General features: G+C 46.7%; 2 protein-coding genes across 8 annotated transcripts in view; one reads left to right on the plus strand and one right to left on the minus strand.

The window, feature by feature from the left end:
• SLC5A11 (solute carrier family 5 member 11) overlaps positions 1-9,470 on the plus strand; it is a 56,480-nt gene extending 47,010 nt beyond the window's left edge. For 2 of the 3 annotated variants that reach the window (XM_070461065.1, XM_070461064.1), the window contains 6 exons: positions 3,569-3,676; positions 3,968-4,118; positions 5,720-5,888; positions 6,270-6,485; positions 7,367-7,535; positions 9,166-9,470. In XM_070461065.1, coding sequence (XP_070317166.1) covers positions 3,569-3,676; positions 3,968-4,118; positions 5,720-5,888; positions 6,270-6,485; positions 7,367-7,535; positions 9,166-9,371 — 1,019 coding nt within the window. In that variant the 3' untranslated portion in view covers positions 9,372-9,470. The remainder of the gene's footprint in view (positions 1-3,568; positions 3,677-3,967; positions 4,119-5,719; positions 5,889-6,269; positions 6,486-7,366; positions 7,536-9,165) is intronic. The other variant, XM_070461066.1, reaches the window with a different exon arrangement.
• Positions 9,471-14,732: 5,262 nt separating this feature from the next.
• The window catches only part of ARHGAP17 (Rho GTPase activating protein 17), a 95,389-nt gene continuing 90,441 nt past the window's right edge, over positions 14,733-19,680 (minus strand). For 2 of the 5 annotated variants that reach the window (XM_070461060.1, XM_070461063.1), the window contains one exon: positions 14,733-15,632. In XM_070461060.1, the coding sequence (XP_070317161.1) occupies positions 15,502-15,632 (131 nt within the window). In that variant the 3' untranslated portion in view covers positions 14,733-15,501. The remainder of the gene's footprint in view (positions 15,633-19,680) is intronic. The other 3 variants (XR_011485468.1, XM_070461062.1, XM_070461061.1) reach the window with 2 other exon arrangements.

The following is a 19,680-nucleotide window of genomic DNA, read 5'->3' on the forward strand; positions in this document are numbered from 1 at the left end:
TCCCTGGCAATCCAGTGATTAGAACTCTGTGCTTCCATTGCAGGGGACCCAGGTTCTGTCCCTGGTTGGGGAACTAAAACTTTGCAAGCTGTGCAGTGTGGCAAAAAGAAGAATCAAAAATATTAGGGGGCAGGGATTTGGGATTAATATTAGGGATTTGGGATTAATAGATACACACTACTATAGATAAACACCAAGGGCCTACAGCGAACTATAGTCAATATTTTCTAATAATCAATAAAGGAAAGAATCTCAAGAAGAATATATATATATATATATACACACACACACACAAATATAACTGAATCACTTTGCTATACACCTGAAACATTGTAAGCTTCTGTATTATACAACTATACTTCAATAAAAATTTTAATTAAAGAAAAGAACCAACGGTATTGGGTTTTAAAGTTGTGATATACTTTAAGTGTCCACATTTATTAAACTAATAGTTTTAACACAGATACAAATATAAAGACCAGGCATACAACCTCATCTGGAGATAACATTACTGCTGGTGAATTTAAGGTTCTTTCTTCATCCTGAAAGATTTCAGAGACAAAGCAGAGAGGTTGAGAAGATAAAGTGAGAGTTTATTTAAGCAAGGGGGACAGTGGGCAGACAGGTGAGGAGCCGCCACCCTGGGTTTCTTTATCATCCATTGAAGGGCTTCATACCCCTTCATTGAAGGGGCAGAATATTCCCTGAGGAGGGAGGAGTTTGGCATTTGTATTCCCTGATTTTAACCCCAGTTCCATTTTCCCAAGGGGAGGAGGGATTTTTGTCCCTATTTAGCTTAGACCAGAAGTGTCATGGCATCAGTGCATGGTGGGTACTTCTTATCTGTAAGGCCAATTTTATTGTAATAAGAACATACTAAGCAAAAGGTTATCTTTGGAGGCAGGAGATTCCTGCCTTTCCCCACCTTTCTTTGTTACCTGAACCCTTATCACCTAAAATATGTAGTTTCCTGTCAGTACGGAGTTTCCTGCTTTCCTTCATCTGCCTCACTCTTTCCAAGCCATTTACAAGATGTTTACAAGATTTCCTGCCATCTGGCCCCTGCCCCCGTTTCCCTGCTCATACCTAGCCATCTGCCTCCTGTAACCCTGTCAAGCATCTGTGTTCGAGGCCACTTGTGAATTTGAGGCCTCAACTACATGATCACCATGACATTGGTATTGCATCAAAACCTGGGAGGAGATGGGCGTGGGCAGTGATGGGCTCCAAGCCCACCCCTAAACTGAGTCTTGGGGTAGTTGTCACTTGCCATCAGAGGTGGGCTGGAAGACAGTGTCACCCATCAGAATGAGGAAGAAAGACAGAGGGAGGGCCTGGGAGTTGTTTATGGGAGTTACCCCTGTTAATAGATCCAGCTGGCAAAAGAGATATGAGGATTTATAAGTGGTCCAGCAGGGGTGAGTGTGATGTGTTGGCATGGAGATGGTGGTGAAGAGCATGGCTCAGCTCAGATATGAGGAGCTGAAGAAGACAGAAAGTAATAAGAAAGCTCTCATTCAAACACGTGCCAGACTACTGAAACTACCTACACTCTGGGCCTTCTCTGAAACTTTGGATTGGGAGTTGGGAGACCTGTCTCCATCATGACCTTGCTGGGCGATGATAACCAGGTCCCATCCCCTCTCTGAAGAATGAGATAGCTAGCCTCTTCCCAACAGAAGTGTATTGAGCAGCTACTCTGCACTGAAATTGTTTAGTGGCATTTCAGGGGGGCTCCAGAGAGCTCCCGGTACCACAGTCCTTTATGTCTCAGCACAGAAAGAACTCTGTGGGAGGCAAAGTGATGGATAAGAAGTGATTTCCTAGAATGGCTGTGAGACTTACAAGCAGGTGGGCGAGGGGGTGCCATGCCCTGAGAACTTACTGGGCTACAGTCTCATAACCAAAGGAAAAGTAGGAGGTGGAGGAGAGGAACGTCTTTGTTTTTCTTCAGTAGACTTTCTTGCCTGTCTTTCTTGCTTCCAACATCAGCTCCTTCTCCAGGATGCACAGGGGAATTTTCTCGTCCCTACGGGGTCAAGCTGGGTCCACAGATTATTGTTTTACATGTGTGCAGAGAGCATGTCTTAGGAATCAGTAACTTCCTGAGCTCACTGGGCAGGTTGTGGGTCTCGTGTCACCATTGTTTTACTGTTTGGGGGCAGGTCCCATGCTTCTGTTGCCTGGATTTATTGCTAAGCCAGCCTGCTTGGTATTATGGTTGAGCAAACCTGCTCCCTTAAGCAATCATTAACTTACAAGGCTCTCCTATATATTTTTTTACTTACAATCCCCTAGTGGGATTAACTATATAATCATCTACTTTGTCCCTTTACTCTGTCCCTATCAGTACCACACATTAGTATAATTTTTTTTTTTAATTTTTATTAGTTGGAGGCTAATTACTTTACATCATTACAGTAGTTTTTGTTATACATTGAAATGAATTAGCCATGGATTTACATGTATTCCCCATCCCAGTCCCCCCTCCCACCTCCCTCTCCACCCGATCCCTCTGGGTCTTCCCAGTGCACCAGGCCCGAGCACTTGTCTCATGTACCCAACCTGGGCAGGTTATCTGTTTCACCCTAGATAATAACATTAGTATAATTTTTTTTTAATCTCTTTCTATCTTGTAAGCAAGAGGTCTATGCTTGTATGCTTTGGATGGTAAAGATGAAGAGCTAGAGGTGCCAGGAATTCTGGATGGATTTACATTAGAAAATCAGAATGCTGCTTGGAAGAGAAAAGAATTGATACAGAAACGGAGAAAGAGGGGGAGAGAAAGCTTCAGAGTGGGTAGAGTTTTTATGAGTCTAAAATGAGGAACATGTGCTATCGGGAAGGACATGGGGAAAAGAGGAATTTTTAAAATATTTGCCGTGTGTCGAATGATGGCATTCTCCTTTGCACTTTCAGTAAACTTAGGTAAAGAGGTGAATTGCTTTGTCCTTTTTAGGGAGTTAAGGAACCTGATGTAGAACACTGTGCAGAGACTAACCGTGAGCTGTCAGCTTTACTGAGGTTACAGTAAAAGTAGTTGAAATGAACTCAGCACTTCCCAAGTCTCAGACTCTGTGATAAGGGTGTTAATGTATGCCATCTCAGTCCTCATTATAACCTTATGAAGTAAAGTCCCGTTATGGCCCCAATCTCACAGATACAGCAGCTGAGGTCCAGGATGGTTAAGTGAGAAGGCCATGGTTTATTAAGGCTGTTGTTTAGTCGCTAAATCATGTCCGACTTATTGCGACCCCATGGACTGTAGCCCACCAGGCTCCTCTGTCCATGGGGTTTCCCAGTGAAAAATACTGGAGTGGGTTGCCTTTTCCTCCTCCAGGGGATCTTCCTGACCTAGGGGTTGATCCCATGTTTCTTGCATTGGCAGGCAGATTCTTTACCACTGGGAAGCCCTTAATCAAGTCCAGGGTCCTTTTTATTTCATTGAGCTCTACACTTACACGCAGTAGCCCTGTCTCCTGGTGCTGACCGGCGCCAAGCTGTGTTTTGGCCGGGCCTGGGGCTCTAAGCGTCCATCTAGCCATCTCTGGGCTTCTTCCCTCCACAGACGAAGTGGCCTGTGCAGACCCGGAAATCTGCCAGGAGGTCTGCAGCAACCCCGCCGGCTGCTCTGACATCGCGTATCCCAAACTTGTGCTGGAACTCCTGCCTACAGGTAATGATCCCTCACCCTTCAGCTGCGTCCCCCCGAGAAAGGAGGACCCTGGCTGGGCTCCGATCCGAGGTGGGGGACAAGATACGAGGGGCCCCCAGTTGAAGTTTAGGCCCTGGCTACGCAGGGTCTGTGCCTCACCCACCTCTGTGTCCCTGCTCTCGGCTCCCAGCCCTGCGTTCTGCCTTCTCAGTGTTGGGCCTCTCAGGACGGATTGGCTGCAGACCTGGGCAATGGGGTCAACAGTGAAGGCAGAAAAAGCCCAAGGCCCATAGAGCTCCCTTCTGCCCCCAGGGCTCCGCGGGCTCATGATGGCTGTGATGGTGGCAGCGCTCACGTCTTCCCTCACCTCCATCTTTAACAGTGCCAGCACCATCTTCACCATGGACCTCTGGAACCATCTCCGGCCTCGGGCATCTGAGAAGGAGCTCATGATTGTGGGCAGGTACGGTCTCACTCTGGTGGCTCAGACGGTAAAGCGTCTGCCTGCAATGCGGGAGACCTGGGTTCGATCCCTGGGTTGGGAAGATCCCCTGGAGAAGGCAATGGCAACCCACTCCAGTTACTCTTGCCTGGAAGATCCCATGGACGGAGGAGCCTGGTAGGCTACAGTCCATGGGGTTTCAAAGAGTCGAACATGAGTGAGCCATTAACTATGACATCATCAAAAGCATATTCCGTTAAAAAAAAAGAGAGCTAAATTAGATCTCATCAAAACCCCAAACTTTTTCACTTCAAAAGAAAATGAAAAGGGGATTTCTGGTGGTCCAGTGGTTAAGACTCTGAGCTTCCAATGCAAGGGACTCAGGTTCAATCTCTGATCAGGGAACTAAGATTCCACATGCCGTGCAGCGTGGCCAAGAAAATAAAAAAGGGAAAAAAAAGAAAGGAAAGAAAGCAAATGAGAAGATGAGTCACAGATTGGGAGAAACTATTTGCAAGCCAAATATTTGACAAAAGACTTGTAATATAGAACAATCTTCAAAATGAGATTGTAATCTAAATGACATCAAGATACCACTGTACACCCACTAGTATGGCTATAATTGAAAAGCAGATAGGGAGGCAGAAAAGTTGGAATTCTTGTGCATTGCAGGTGTTAATATAAAATCGTTCAACTGTTCAAAAACAGTTTGGCATTTTCTTAAAAAGTTAAATATAAATTTACCATATGACCCAGCAACTGCATTCCTAGAAATAAAACCATATGTCTGCACAAAGACTTGTATACAAGTGTTCATAGCAGCAGTTTTTACAAGAGCCAGAAAGTAGAAGCAATCTAAATGTCCACTTATGGGTGAAGGATAAATAATGTTACACAATGGCGTATCCACTCAATGGAATGTTTTCAACAATAGTTATACAACGACATATCCACTCAATGGAATGTTTAGACAATAAAAAGGAATGAAATACTGATACATGATATCTGATGAACTTCCAAACATGCTAAATGAAAGAAGCCAACTGCAAAAGACCATGTACTGTATATATTGTATACCATTTATGTTACATGTCCAGAAAAGCAGATCTATAGACACAGAAGCCCCTATGGGGCTCCCCTGGTGACTCAGATGGAAAAGAATCTGCCTGCAAAGCAGGAGACTTGGGTTTGATTCCTGGGTCAGGAAGATCCCCTGGAGGAGGGCATGGCAACCCATTTCAACACTCTTGCCTGGGAAATCCCATGGACAGAGGAGCCTGGTGGATATAGTCCATAGGATCACAAAGAGTCAGATATGACTGAGGGGCTAAAACTTTCTTTCATAGAGATAGAAGCAGATAGAAGTGCTTCTGTAGGTTGGAAACAAGAATAAACTGTAAATTGGTGTCGAGGGGATTTTTTTGGAGTGATATATATTCAAAAACTTGATTGTGATGTTTGTTACATGACCATAAATTTACCAAAATTTCTTGATTGCACACTCATAATGGGTGAATCTTATGGTATATAAATTCTACTCCAGAAAGCTATAAAAAAAAAGAGAAGTATCCAGAGAGGACAAAACTAACGTGGGGGTTGTATCTCTCTCCATCCGGAACCAGGGTGTTTGTGTTGCTTCTGGTGTTGGTCTCCATCCTCTGGATCCCTGTGGTCCAGGCCAGCCAGGGCGGCCAGCTCTTCATCTACATCCAGTCCATCAGCTCTTACCTACAGCCACCTGTGGCTGTGGTCTTCATCATGGGATGTTTCTGGAAGCGGGCCAATGAAAAGGTAGCTCTGGATCAGCCCTTCAGTCCATTGGATGGGAGAGGAGGGACTTGGAGAGGGGACACACGGATGTCAGGTGTCATTGTGGGGTGGTGATGAGATCTGGGGAGAAGGATCCAGGGAGGGTGTGACCTGGCTTTTGAAAACAAGCAATGAAGCTTCTACTTTGATGCATTTTGTCTTTCAAAAGGGAAGCTGAATTAACAGGGAATTATATGTAGTGGATCAGTTGTATGTAAAAGATAAGCAGATAAGTAGCTCCCACCCTTTTTGAATCACTGACCCTTGCAGTGACCGTCATTATAAAGACCAGGTCTGGAGAGAGCTTGCTGAGGTTTCCGGAGGCACGTGTCTAAGACAGCTTGGCTTTGCTCTGCTTTGCAGGGCGCCTTCTTCGGTCTCGTCTTAGGCCTCCTCCTGGGCTTGGTTCGGCTGATCCTGGACTTCATCTACGTGCAGCCTCGCTGTGACCAGCTGGATGAGCGCCCGGCCGTGGTAAAGGATGTCCACTACCTTTACTTCTCTATGATCCTGTCCTCGGTCACCCTGATCACTGTGTGTGCCGTGAGCTGGTTCACAGAGCCGCCCTCCAAGGAAATGGTACTTCGGGGTTTGACCCTGTATCCATTGAGACCCTTCACTGCTAGTGACAGAAAGCCAGGGCTGATTTTCAAAAAGCTGAAAAGTCCAGGGTTCGGTCTTTGGAGGAATTTGATTTCAGAACACCAAAAAGACCATCTGAATCTGTTGGTCACCTCTTACTTCTTTAAAAAAAAAAAAAAGTATTGTTTATTTTGGCTGCACTGGGTCTGTGTAATGGCACAGACTCTGGTTGTCGCTCGTGGGCTCCAGAGTGCACAGGTTCGGTAGTTGCGGTGTGAGGGCTTAATTTCTCTGTTGCGTGCAGGGTCTTAGTTACCTGACCTGTGTCTCCTGCATTGGAAGGTGGACTTTTAAGCACTGGACCCCAGGGAAGTCCCTTCTCACCTCTATTCCTATTCTCCAGCCCCTAATGGGGTCAGCAGCTTCTAGGATACATCTCTCTTAGTCTCATTAAGCAAAATCATAAGCATTTTAGTCCCAGCATTTCCAGTGAAGCTGCTCATGCCCATTGATGGAGTCAGCCCAAGACACATGGTCACCCAGGAACCAACCCAGTCCCTGTGGCCAGAGAAATGGATGAGCTGAATGCTGGTTGCTGGGTCCCACACACCCCTGGGCTGGGGTTAAGCTCTTACTAGAATGAGAGAGGGTGAGATCCCCACAAGAGATTTGGGGCTTTCAAAGAAAGATGGGGAATGAGTGGGGGAAACGTCCATTAATTCTGAAGAGTGTAGGGAGCTGAAGCTTGTTGGAAGGTGGAAAGGGAGGGCAAGACTGGAAGAGACTTGGACGTGAAGGCTGAGCCTGTTTGGAAGGAGGAGGAGAAAGGGTGAAGTCACCACCCCACTCCCATCTCATGATTCCTCTCTGCTCCTTAGGTCAGTCGTTTGACCTGGTTTACTCGCCACGACCCCGTGGTCCAGAAGGAACAGGTGCCATCAGCAACTCCCCCGCCTCTCACCCTGTCTCAGAACGGAACACCAGAGGCCAGCGGCACCAACATCCAGTTCGAGATGGTTCAAGAAAACATGTCCAAAACCCACAGCTGTGAGTTGCCTTTTTCCTAGGTTACTGTTAGGAACCTCAAGAAGCATTAATGTGTTTAAGAGGAAATTTTTCTATCATATCACTAGCAAGTAAAGGGCCACACTTGACATTTTAGCATCTCCTCATTCCCAGGATCTGGTCTTCCCTCACTCTCTGGCCACTGAAAGGGTCAGGAACTTTCGACAGATGCTTCAGGTGGACAATGAGAGCCAGCGTTTGTTGAGTGCCTACTAAAACACAGTTCACTGGATCCTCACAGAACCCTACGTGGTAGGCATTCTCTAAATTACTGGTTTTAAACTCGCAGCTTGCAGACATATTTTGGTTTAGGCCACCTACTCTTTTAATGTGAGTTATTTAAAAATCAGATTTCATAACATTCCAGATTTCCACCTTCTTTTGAACAATTGGAAGATCTGGCAGCATGGAGCCCACATGCCTGCCTGGCAAAAGCTGCCTGGAGGTGCAAAGCAGCTGGTCCTTAGACCTGGGATATACAGTTAGTCAAAGTCCCCAGCAGTCCCTTCTGCCTACATGACCCCAAGGCTGTGGCTGTCATTAATCACCACACATGGCTTTTAAAGGAGCTTCCCTGGTGGCTCAGTGGTAAAGAATCTTCCTGCCAATGCAGGAGACTCTGGTTCGATCCCTGGGTCAGGAAGATCCCCTGGAGGAAGAAATGGCTACCCACTCCAGTATTCTTGCCTGGGAAATCCCACGAACAGAGGAGCCTGGAGGGCTACAGTCTATGGGGTCATAAAGAGTGGGACATGACTGGATGACTAAACAGTAGCAAATGGCTTAAAAAAACATAATTGTGGCTATGAACCCATGGCATCCTCTAGTGGGAAACGCAAGGACAGATGCAGAAGGCCATGTGCTTAGGAAACATGAGAGAAAGACTCTTTCTTGGTAGAGGTGACATGTGTAAGAAGAAAATCAGCTCCTCTGACTCCCATAGGCCACCTGCCTGGCTCCATCCGCAGTTGATTTCGCAGCCCCAGCTCTGAGCGGAGACAGAGTTCCCTGCAAGAGTGCCCGTCTCCCTTCAGCCTCTGGGCAGGCGGTGCCTCACACAGACAGGGAGTCAGATCGAGCAGGTCCTAAGCCCATCTCTGCCTCTGCTGACTCGCTCTGTGCTTCACTCGAGTTACTCTGAGCCTCTATCTGAGAGGCTGAAACTCATCTGAAATTATGCACATAAACATCATGAAAAGTCTGAAAACACCAACCTTTCAGAATTCAACAGTCTTCCAGGGTTAAGGTATTATTAGCAAATACCTTCCAGAAGAGGAACATTTTTTTTTCATTTAATTAGTGGAGGCTAATTACAATATTGTAGTGGTTTTTGCCATACACTGACATGAATCAGCCATGGATTTACATGTGTTCCCCATCCCGATCCCCCCTCCCACCTCCCTCCCCATCCCATCCCTCTGGGTCTTCCCAGTGCACCAGCCCTGAGCACTTGTCTCATGCATCCAACCTGGGCTGGCGATCTGTTTCACACTTGATAGTATACATGAAGTTTTTATCACAGTGCCTGAAACATACCGGATGAGGCTCTCTTCCCTCTTGTCTGGGAGACACAGCTCACCCTTATGACCTTTATCTGTCGTGTTCTTTATAGGCGACACGACCACAAAGCGGTCCAAAGTGGTGAAAGCCATCTTGTGGCTCTGTGGGATGGAGAACAAGGGCAAGGAGCAGGCGCCGAGCAGAGCGGACCCAGTCATAGTTTCCCTGGAAGAAAACCCCTTGGTGAAAACCCTTCTGGACCTCAGCCTCATCATTTGCATCAGCTGTGCCATCTTTCTCTGGGGCTACTTTGCTTAATGTGAGGGTGAACCTGGGGGTCCGAGCTCTCATTTGTTATCAATGTTCTGATTTTTTTAATGAAAGAGAAAAAAATAATAAAGCGTTGTTTGTTTACCACTAGGTGTCCAAGCTGTTTACAGGCCACCTTGTACATAACATTTAGCCCTTCTTTTATTTATTTATCTATCTATTTATTTATTTATGGCATCGGATCTTAGTTTCGGCAGATGGGATCTTCATTCTGCCACGCGGGATCTTTCCTTGAGGTGCATGGACTCTAGTCTGTGGTTTGCATGCTCAGTAGCTGCGGCACAGGGAATGATTAGCTGCTCCGTGGCATGTAGGATTGTAGTTTCCCGACCAGGGATTGAATCCGAGTCCCCTGCATTACAAGGCGGATTCTCAACCATCGGACCACCAGGAAAGTCCCTAGCCATTTTTACAGAGGAATGAAGGTTAGAAACTGGAAAAAGAGAGAAGAAGCTTCCTCGTCTCAAAAGGCAGTCATTTACTCTTTCTGTCCATCATGTAACATCAACAGCCAAATCTAAAGGTGAGACAAGCAGAAACTCTCAGCCCTCCAGGAGACACATCTCCTGGGTTGGGTGAGCTCTTCCCCAGCTCATCTTCCAAGCATGAGGAACGGGACCTGCCTTCTGTCTCCTGCCTTTCACTGTTGCTGACTTTGGGTGAAGAAATAGCTGGTCCCCAAAGGTTTTCTCATTGTGAAGTTTGTACCTCTCTATGATCTCTGGGAAACGGACCTGAGTTGGTGCCCTGGAATTTTGTGCCATAAGAAAATCAGGGGATCAGGTGCACGTCCCAAGTTCTGCCTTAGCTTGGGTCTTTCTGCTTGACTCACCACAATGATATTCCCCTAAAACAAGCACCACAGCCACAAGGATCTAAACTACAAATCCGATAGTCACTCCGCTCCTGCACCCACAGGCTGCTGCTCCATGGTTGACTCTGAGGCCCTTCACACCCTTCACACTCCAGCTTCCCTCGCCAGGCTCATTCCTTGCCCATGGCCCACCTCCCCCTCTACTTCTGCTCTGTGGCTCACCTCGCAGGCCATTCCTAGCACCTGGAGAGCCCGCTTCTCCACTCCCCTCTCCCCCAACATGGACCTTCCTCCCACGTGTTTCCATGGTCTACCCCTCCCCATCCCCCAGCCTCTTCCTGTTGCCAGAGTATTCGTTTGCAAGCTTCCTGGAGGTCGAGACCACGTTTGTGTGGCTCAGCTTGGTTCCTCAGGGTCTAGGTCAGTGTATGGAAGAGTAAGCCCATGGTATTCACCTAAAGAAGACATAGAAATCATTATAAGACATGGCTTTAATTCTAAACATCCTTAGGTGAAAGCAAGATGCTGTTTCTACCATGAAATAACATGAAAAACACTTTGGGTCATCCAAATATAATTTATTGATATGTATGAAAGCTGCATTCAAATACAAATATAGAACGTAAAAACAGAACTCTGATGAACTTTTGTTTTCGTTCTTCTCAAGATATATTTGGCTCAAGTACATCCTGACGGGTCATTTGTGATGACGTTTTGATGTGGGTGATGGATAGACCCCAAGGTGACCCTCAATGATCCCCACCTCCTGGTGTCTTGCTCTTGTGTAATCCCCTCCCCTTGAGTGTGGACAGAGCCTATGACTGGCTTCTAACCAACACAATATGGCAGGAGTGGTGAGATGTCATCTGTTGATTGTATTACAGCACGCAGACACTGTCTTGCCAGCAGACTCACTCTAGGGGTCTCCTTTTGACTTGAAGTAGCAGCCTCCCTGGGGAAGCCATATGATTGGGAACTGCAGGCAGCACTTAGATCATGGTCAGCAAGAAGCACAGGCTCTCAGACCTTGTGGTCCTACAAGCACAAGCACATGACTTCTGACAACATCCCAAGGGAGCTTAGGAGTGGGTCCTTCCCCAGTCGGACCTCCAGATGAGACCCCAGACCCATTTGACCCTTGACTGCAGCCTCGTGAGAACCAGGCAGAGGGGCCAGCTAAGCTCTGCCTGGACTTCTGACCCACAGAAACGATGAGATAATAAATGTGCATTGTTCTAAGCTGCTAAGTTTGTGGTCATCTGTTGCTCAGCAAGATAGCTGACAGTGTGTACCATTTATGGATATCTGTGTGGATATGAAGGGTGGGGTGATGTGGGGAGAGTTTGCCTGTGGGGTTGTCAGGGGTCTGTACAGCTACATGCCCGAGAGTGAGCAGAAGAGGACAGCCTCTGTTGGCTGGGGTGATGAGATATCATCTCTGATTGTATTATAGCATGTAGTGATACACTCTCTTTTGAAGAGTGTATCAAGTAGGGGTCATTTGCTTGCAAGTAAGAGAGACAAACCCTACAAAGTTTAGGCAAAAAACAATTTAAAAAAAGGTGGGGGGGGGGCAGAATTTATTGTGAGGGTACCAGGGCAAGAAATGCAGAATGGCCTCAGTGATGGAGATGGGTTGATGGGAGAGTCAACTGTAGAGACACCTCTAAAAGTGATGCCAGAGAAGGTGCCTCAACTCTGCACCACTCCATGCCTTTTCCCTAAGCTGGCAGCTCAGGCAGTTTGAACCACTTTTTGCCTTTTGGTTGTGTCGGAGCCAGTGGCTTCACCATGTCAGCAGATCTTACTTTATCTTCAGATCCATCACTAGGTTATTAGCAAAGAGGATGCCTTTGGTCTAGAAATATCTGTCAGTGGTGTGCCGCCCAGTGTCATGCAAGACCCTATACTGTGAGTCAGAGACTACTTGGGGCTCTGAACTGTGGTTACAGACCATCAGGCTCATGGTGCAGGTGGCAGAATGGTGGGACTAGACCACAGGTAGAGAAACTAGAAAGAGGGTTTGTCTTAAGTCCTGCAAATATGAGCTCTTTAAGGATTCACTGGGCTCAGGAGAGTACTGGAAGCTGAAGCTCCAAGAAGGGGACAAGGGTCCATCCATGGAGCCCCCAAGGGAACCAGGGTATTAAAGAGGTTCAGGGATTCAGTCATTCCACCTGCATCTGACCTCTAGGGAATTCACAGGGTAGAACCCAGTACAATCAAGGCAACGAGAGGACACCCTGAGGCACCCTGGGGCTGCACCCCCTGCAGCCTCCAAAGAGCTAGACCAAGAACAGGCAGATGGGTGCTGCCTGCAAGGGGTGCATGGTGAGAGGCCCAGGTCCTTGGCCCTGGTGTTGCCGTGGGCAGGGCAGCAGGAACAGAAGGCCTGAGCACCCAGACTGACGCTGCCGTAAGTAGTTGTATGAAGGGAAGGAAACACTCTGAAAGGCAGATGCCAGCACCTTCCTTGATGGTCAGGGAAGGCCACATGAGTTTGGATTACAGACCTCTCCACCTCTCTGATGGCGGGTATGGTGACAAGACTCTTGTCATGTGTAGTGCCTAGGCAAGGTGCCAGCCACGTGCCAACCCCCACCCCCCACACAGGGGTGATCCTGTCTCTGCGGCACCTTGGAGGTGCTCCCGTGGTGATGCAATGACAGCTTTGACTACGAGCTGGGCCACCACGTCCCACACCGTGACTCGCCCATTCAGGAAGGACAGGGGCCGCTGATACACACACAGGGGCAAGCAAGATTCCCTTTTCTTTAGATGGGAGCTGCTGCTTCAGTGTGATAGCTACACAACAGGAGACTGAAACGGGAACACTGCTCTTAAAGTAACGAGGGTAGGGTTTGCTCTATTTCAGAATCATTTTGTTCAAATAACAAAACACAGCATACATTCTGGGCAGGATGTTTGCCATGGCCCTTCCTCCTCCCCAGGTACCCACAACATCTCCTGGGCAAGTACCGCATCCCAGCTGCCTCCAGAGTGTGAGTTCAGGCATCCTGGAAGAAGCGTCTCCAAGGTCTGCAGAGATGCCTGACTGGACGGCTGAGCTCCTTGGAGAAGGGGTCAACACTTAGAAGCAACGTATCAATACGCAGAGACTTTTGCTTTCTCTAGAGGATTTGCTTTAGCACTCAGCGGGGATGGGAGGGAGCAGAGAAAAAGAACAGAGGTGGTGTATGAGGAAGGAAAGAGTGAGACATCAGTAAACACAAATTTAAGATAGGGGGTAAATAGGTTTACAGGTACATATTTTCAATGTAATTTAAAAGTGCAGGGAGTTAAAACTTTGAGTTAAGAGAAAAAAGTGATTATCTTTTGCAAGTTAAATTTTTTTTTCTTTTCTTTTTTTTTTTTTCTTCGAGCAAGTTAAATTTAAGTCAATTCATACAACTGTGGTGCTGGAGAAAACTCTTTAAGAGTCCCTTGGACTGCCAGGAGATCAAATTGGTCAATCCTAAAGGAAATCAGTCCTGAATATTCATTGGAAGGACTGATGCTGAAACTGAAGCCCCAGTCTCTGGCCACCTGATGCGAACAGCCACCTTATTGGGAAAGACCCTGATGCTGGGAAAGACTGAAGGCAGAAGAAGGGGGTGACAGAGGATGAGATTGGTTGGATGGCCATCACTGATCCAATGGACATGAGTTTGAGCAAGTTCCTGGAGATAGTGAAGGACAGGAAAGCCTGGTGTGCTGTAGTCCATGGGGTTGCAAAGAGTCAGACACAACTAAGTGACTGAACAACAACAACAATAGGGCAAGCAGGTCCGTCCAGTGGCTTCTGAGCAGGGGTCGGGTCACAGATGTGCCTGGCGAGCGATTTCATCAATGGAGCCGCTTGGGGCAGCCAGCATGGCAGCAGGCATCCCAAGAGATGATGCCAAATCTGGGCCATGGTGGGGGGGGGGGGGACTATCAACACAATATGTGTCCAGCCAATCGGCCTCACTTTGCTCCAGTCCCCCCTCCATGCTTCCCAGGTTATTTCAATCCTTGGAAAGAAGTGCTTTCCGGTCCCTAAAAGAGGGATTTCCCTGGAAGGTAATGAATGGCTCTGCCGCCTGCACTGAACCTGTGGGGCTAAGATACTGAGAGCTGGCCTCCGAGTGTCTAAGTGTCTCTGGACAAGTGTCTCCAGACAAGAAAAAGAATCAGGACTGGTAAGACAAAGGAAGAGCCCAGCCCCTGGAACATTTGATGAGAGAGAACCAGTCTGGGAGGTCTCTGGGTCCCCTGGGGACAGGTCTCACTGCTGTGACCTCGCTCTTGACCCTTTCAAATTCCTATGTTCACAGTTAAGACTTTCAGGTGTCCCATCCACAAGTCTTTTTTTTTTTTTAATTTAAAAAATTTTTTTGACATGTGAGATCTCAGTTTCCCTGCCCAGGGAGGGAACCCACGCCTCCTACAGTGGAAGCGCAGACTCTTAACCACTGGACTGCCGGGGAAGTCCCCCATCCACAGGTCTCTGTAGATAAGTGACAAATGACAACATGCACACACACAATCCACAGTTTTGCCTGCAAGAATGATAGTTTTCATATAAACCACAGAATATATTTAATTCAAATTAAACATGAAACTAGAATAACGTTCGGTCCTTATCAAGTAGCAATTACATTGTTTAAAAAAAAAAAGAACAGTACATTTCTGTCTACATTCTGGCAATCCAACAAGGCACAAGGCGATCCAGTTTGCTGAGGTGACGGATCCAGCAGTCACCCCCAATGCTCGTGGTTCAGAGGGGTCGGGGAGACACAGACCATACTTCATACAAAACGATTCTGCAGCATGTCTGAAGGAGAGGAAACTCCCTCGTGATAGATGAGAAGGAAAGTCCAAGTAGCAGGAAGTAGGTGAGCATAACGGTGTACTTCATTAAATAGAGAGTTAATGCACGGCTCTTTGTTCATTCCAAGTCGCCGATGGTGCTGCCTGCGTGACCAGCAGGGACAAAAGCTTCTTACACATGTCTCCGCAATGATACACCTTCCACTGTAGGTATCTCTCTCTCTTTAAAACAAAAAAAAAACAAAACTTTTTTTGGCATGATTCTTTCCCACGTAAAGAAAGCCAACTTCTTCAAGACACAGGTCATCCAGCTTTAAGTGTCAGCCTCTGCCCTCTCCTGGGGCTGCGAGAAGGCCAAGTCCCACATGGTGAGGCCCGTCTTTCTCCACTTCACTGAAAGCTTCTCACTGTTTGGTCTGTGAAGATTAACATCTGCCTGCCCCTGCTCCACTCGCCAGGGCGGAAGGGGTCAAGGGTGGGGCGTGGCTTTCTTCACAGGGCGGTGCTTTCTGTATCATTGTCCATATCCAGCAGAATGCGGCCGGGCACGTCTTTGCTGGCTGAGTCTGAATGCATTTCAGGAAAGATGCTGCGAAGCGGTTCTGAAACCCTAGAATTGGCGTCTGGACAAAAACATGAGGAGACATGGTATCAATGGTGTGGAAATGCCCAAGAGGCCACCGAGGTTCTCTGAGAAGAGGAGAAGCTGGAGAGTTTGAGAGTCAGCCCATGCACGCACACTCCCCTACTACAGGCACCATTAGCCCTAAGAAGTTGAGTCAAGCCTTGGAGACCAGGGGCAGCCACGTGGCTCAGACCACCTGGCTCTGGTGGTCCTTTCTGGGAGCCCACAGCAATCCTCAGAGATGCAACCCTGGAAGGATCTGCTTGCTGTGACTGAGGAAAAGAGACCTTATTCCTACCAGTACCTCTAGGGCGTTAGCGGAAATCTGCTGACATCTGGGCTCCGGGAAGGGCTGAGCTTCACTGGAAAGGGCTCCCTCCACTGAGGCTGGTGAGTTTCCTCCTGTTATTAATGAACACTGTGCCCCCAACCTCGGCATTAGTGACATGTGGGGCCAGATCATCCTGGGTGTGGGGCTGGCTTGTGCACTGTAGGATGCTGAGCAGCGGTATCCCTGCCCTTAACCTGTGAGATGCTGATGTCACACACTCTCCTTCCCACAGCTGACAGCCAAAGATGTCTCCAGACACTGCCAAATGTCCCTGGGTGGGAGGTGGGAGGGCACAATCACCCCTGGCTGACAATCACTGGGGCAGAGCACCAAATCTCCTACAAATATTAATTTTCTCATCTAATACTTGTGCAAGCATGCTAAGTCACTTCAGTCATGTCCAACTCTGTGCAACCCTGTGGACTGTAGCTCACCAGGCTCCTCTGTCCATGGGACTCTCTAGGCAAGAATCCTGGAGTGGGTTGCCATGCCCTTCTTCACGGGATTTCCTGATCCAGGGATTGAACCCGTGTCTCTTACATCTCCTGCATCGGCAGGTGGGTTCTTTACCACTGGCACCACCTGGGAAGCCCATTTCTAATACTTATATACCTCCAATTCCTTTTTCGTGTCTTATTACGTCAGCTGGAACTCTTTCTGTAAGATGGCAAGTACATGGTCCTCCAGCCACGGTCGCTCATGCTCATCAGACACCTGAACCAATCACAGCCCTCTTCCTGGTGAGACAGTGAGTCTCAGATTCCTTCATCATGAACAAATACTTGCTCAGTACCTACCACATTCTAGCTGTGAGGACACGGTAGTGAACAAGTCAGACACAGCTTTAGTTGAAGCCCATGGCTAAGTTGGGGAGACAGGCCTTCCGGTCTTGAAAAATTTGTTTCTCTAGTAGATGTGAATTCTAGCAAATGATGAGCCTTGTTAGAGATTTTAGGGCAGTGGAAGAGAGGCGGGAGATGTTTAGATGTGTTGTAGTTTCCTTTTGCCAGGTTAGAGCTAGTCATGTAGGGAGCAGGGAGGGAACCAGAGTCGGGGGTGCGGGGGTGGTGCTGGAGTTTCCCTGTTACGCTTAGAGCTGCTTTTCTGTACTGGCTGTGGTGCAGATCTGCCCTTGCTGGAAGCTGCTTTCAACAGTACTAAACAGGACTTCTGTTTTAGCCGCTCCTGATCCACATAGGCAGAACTGGCAAATGCAGGTGTATCCTAGGAGGCTCACTTCTTTGAGACTCCTGCTCTGACACATCCCTACAGCTCTGAGCTGCGAGATCTACTTACTTCCTGGGGTGTCCCTTTTCTCTCAGTCACTCTTGGGTTGGCAGACCATCCCTTGAGATTTGCTATGCACCATAACTCAGGTAAATGTCCAGATTTATGGAGGTGCCAAGGTGTCAAAGAGTTGAGGTGCTGCATGTCATTTCAGACAGTTCAGATCTTACGAGAATCATAAAGTCAACTGAATGATGCTGAACTGCACTGTTTAACGGTACAGGTAAGGGTGGTCTATGTACACAGAATACAGACAGTCTCAGATTTGTCCTCAGCAGAATGAAAGTCAACGAGGGCAGGGACCATGTCTGTCCTACTTACAGTATATCCTTAGTGCCCAGAACAGTGATGAGTTAATAGTAGGCATTCAATAAACGTTGTGGCTGCTTATCTGTCTGTCTGGACAGAAGAATAGATAAAAAGTCATCTAGTCCAACCACGTTTCTAATCTGCTTTGCCGATAACCTCATGTAAAGAAGTAGCCATGTCTTGAAGACAACACTGATACAAGAAATTCATTGCATTTACCATTATCCTAACCCAACAAGACAGATGGGACAATCAGCCAGTGCTGCTTCTTGGCTCACAGACTTTAAAGAACTATGGAACTGACATGCATGATGCAAAGGGAGTGTGCATACGAGATAGATTTCTACTGATCAGTATCTCTATTTACATGTAAACGTGACATCTATCAGTCACAGATCCTTTTCAGAGTACAAACGTGTTATCTTTCTTCTTTTTTTTTTTAATATCACAAATAATTTCTGGACTTGACTTTTCTGAATTTCTCTAGATATTTAAGATGAACACACATTACTTACATACTTAGAAGAAAAATGTGTGGTGGGGCAAAGGAGAAATTCCTTTACTTCACCCTGCCTGGTTTGCCTGACGGATTTCCCCCATCTGGTGGATTTCCCCCATCTCACTTTTATACGAATCATTTCTTGAAAGAAAACAGCACATCTGTTTACATACAAAAAGCAGTAAGACTCATGGCATGGGTGCAGAGCCAGCTTTCAGAAAGAGACTGATCTTTAGCCCAGTAGCCGAAGCTACGGAGTAGCTACTACTTTCCAGGTGTGGTGCTAAGTGCTCCACACACATCACCATATGAGTTAAGCTCACATGAAAGTTATTATAAGAAGGCAGAGGAAGAGGGCCAAGTCACAGCCTCTGCTTGCTGGTAGAATGCCATGTGGTTCACCAGGGCTCTGGGGCTCTGACTGACATACCCTGGATCTACCAGAGGAGACTGGTGGGCTACAGTCCATGGTGTTGCAAAGAGTCGGACACGACGGAGCTACTGAACACACACACACATCTAAGAGTGGGCCCTCCGAGGGTGGGAACTGGCATTCTGCAGTTTAGGGTGTGGTCCTAGAAAGTCTGTCACTTCAACAATATTGAGTATGTGATTTAGGTGGTAAACCTACCCTTCAGAAAAGCCAAGGTTATTCTGATAGCCACTTTGACATGTTAAGGGATCCAAATACAAACCTGAAATTCAACATTTCAGGCACAAGTGCAGGGTGAATCACCCCCATCTCAATCATTAAATCCTTCTCTAAGCTAGAGTCTGAGGGAATGACTTCCTTATAATCCTCATCAGTTTTCTAGGGCTGGGAGAGGCTTACTCATCTATAAGCGACTTTGAGTCAACTTTTTATTATTTCAGTCAAAGGAGGGCGCCTGTTCTGGTCTCACTGGATGTTTATCTTGACATGATCCTGACATCTACTTATTAAAAATAAAATGTAACTAAAAGTAGAAGCCACTTACATGTCCAACTGTGAGCAATAAAACATCTGCTTAATGAAACATAATGTAGTCATTGAAAAACTAAATTATAACATGGGAAATAGCATATGCTATAAAGTTATAAAAATTATATCATAATACAAGAAAGAGCACATGACGTAAAGTAAAATCAAAACACAAAATCAAACTCTGTATATGCCAAACAATTATGATCATGCATCCCTTTGCCTTTTAGAAGAAAAAAAGACTAGAAAGAAAAAATAAAATATGAATAGTGGACTTCTTCAGTTATGGAAGGGTGATTTCTTATTATTTCTAATTTCCCAATTTGCTTTAGTATCCATATTTATTTATCTTTTTAATATATTACTTTTCTGGAAAGATTTTTTTTTAGTGTGGACCATTTTTATGGTCTTTATTGAATTTGTTACAATATTGCTTCTGTTTTATGTTTTGGTTTTTTGGCCACAAGGCCTGTGGCATCTTAGCTCCCCAGCCAGGGATCAAACCTGCACCCCCTACATTGGAAGGTGAATTCCAACCACTGGACCACAAGGGAAGTCCCAATACATTACTTTCATGCTACTAAAAAAAAAGTTTAATTTTAAAAAGCAAAAACTATGAGAACCAGCAAAGTTCAAGTATTTGATGACGACTACTGTGA

This window comes from Odocoileus virginianus, chromosome 33 (genome assembly GCF_023699985.2).
Source record: "Odocoileus virginianus isolate 20LAN1187 ecotype Illinois chromosome 33, Ovbor_1.2, whole genome shotgun sequence".
Classification (NCBI taxonomy): domain Eukaryota; kingdom Metazoa; phylum Chordata; class Mammalia; order Artiodactyla; family Cervidae; genus Odocoileus; species Odocoileus virginianus.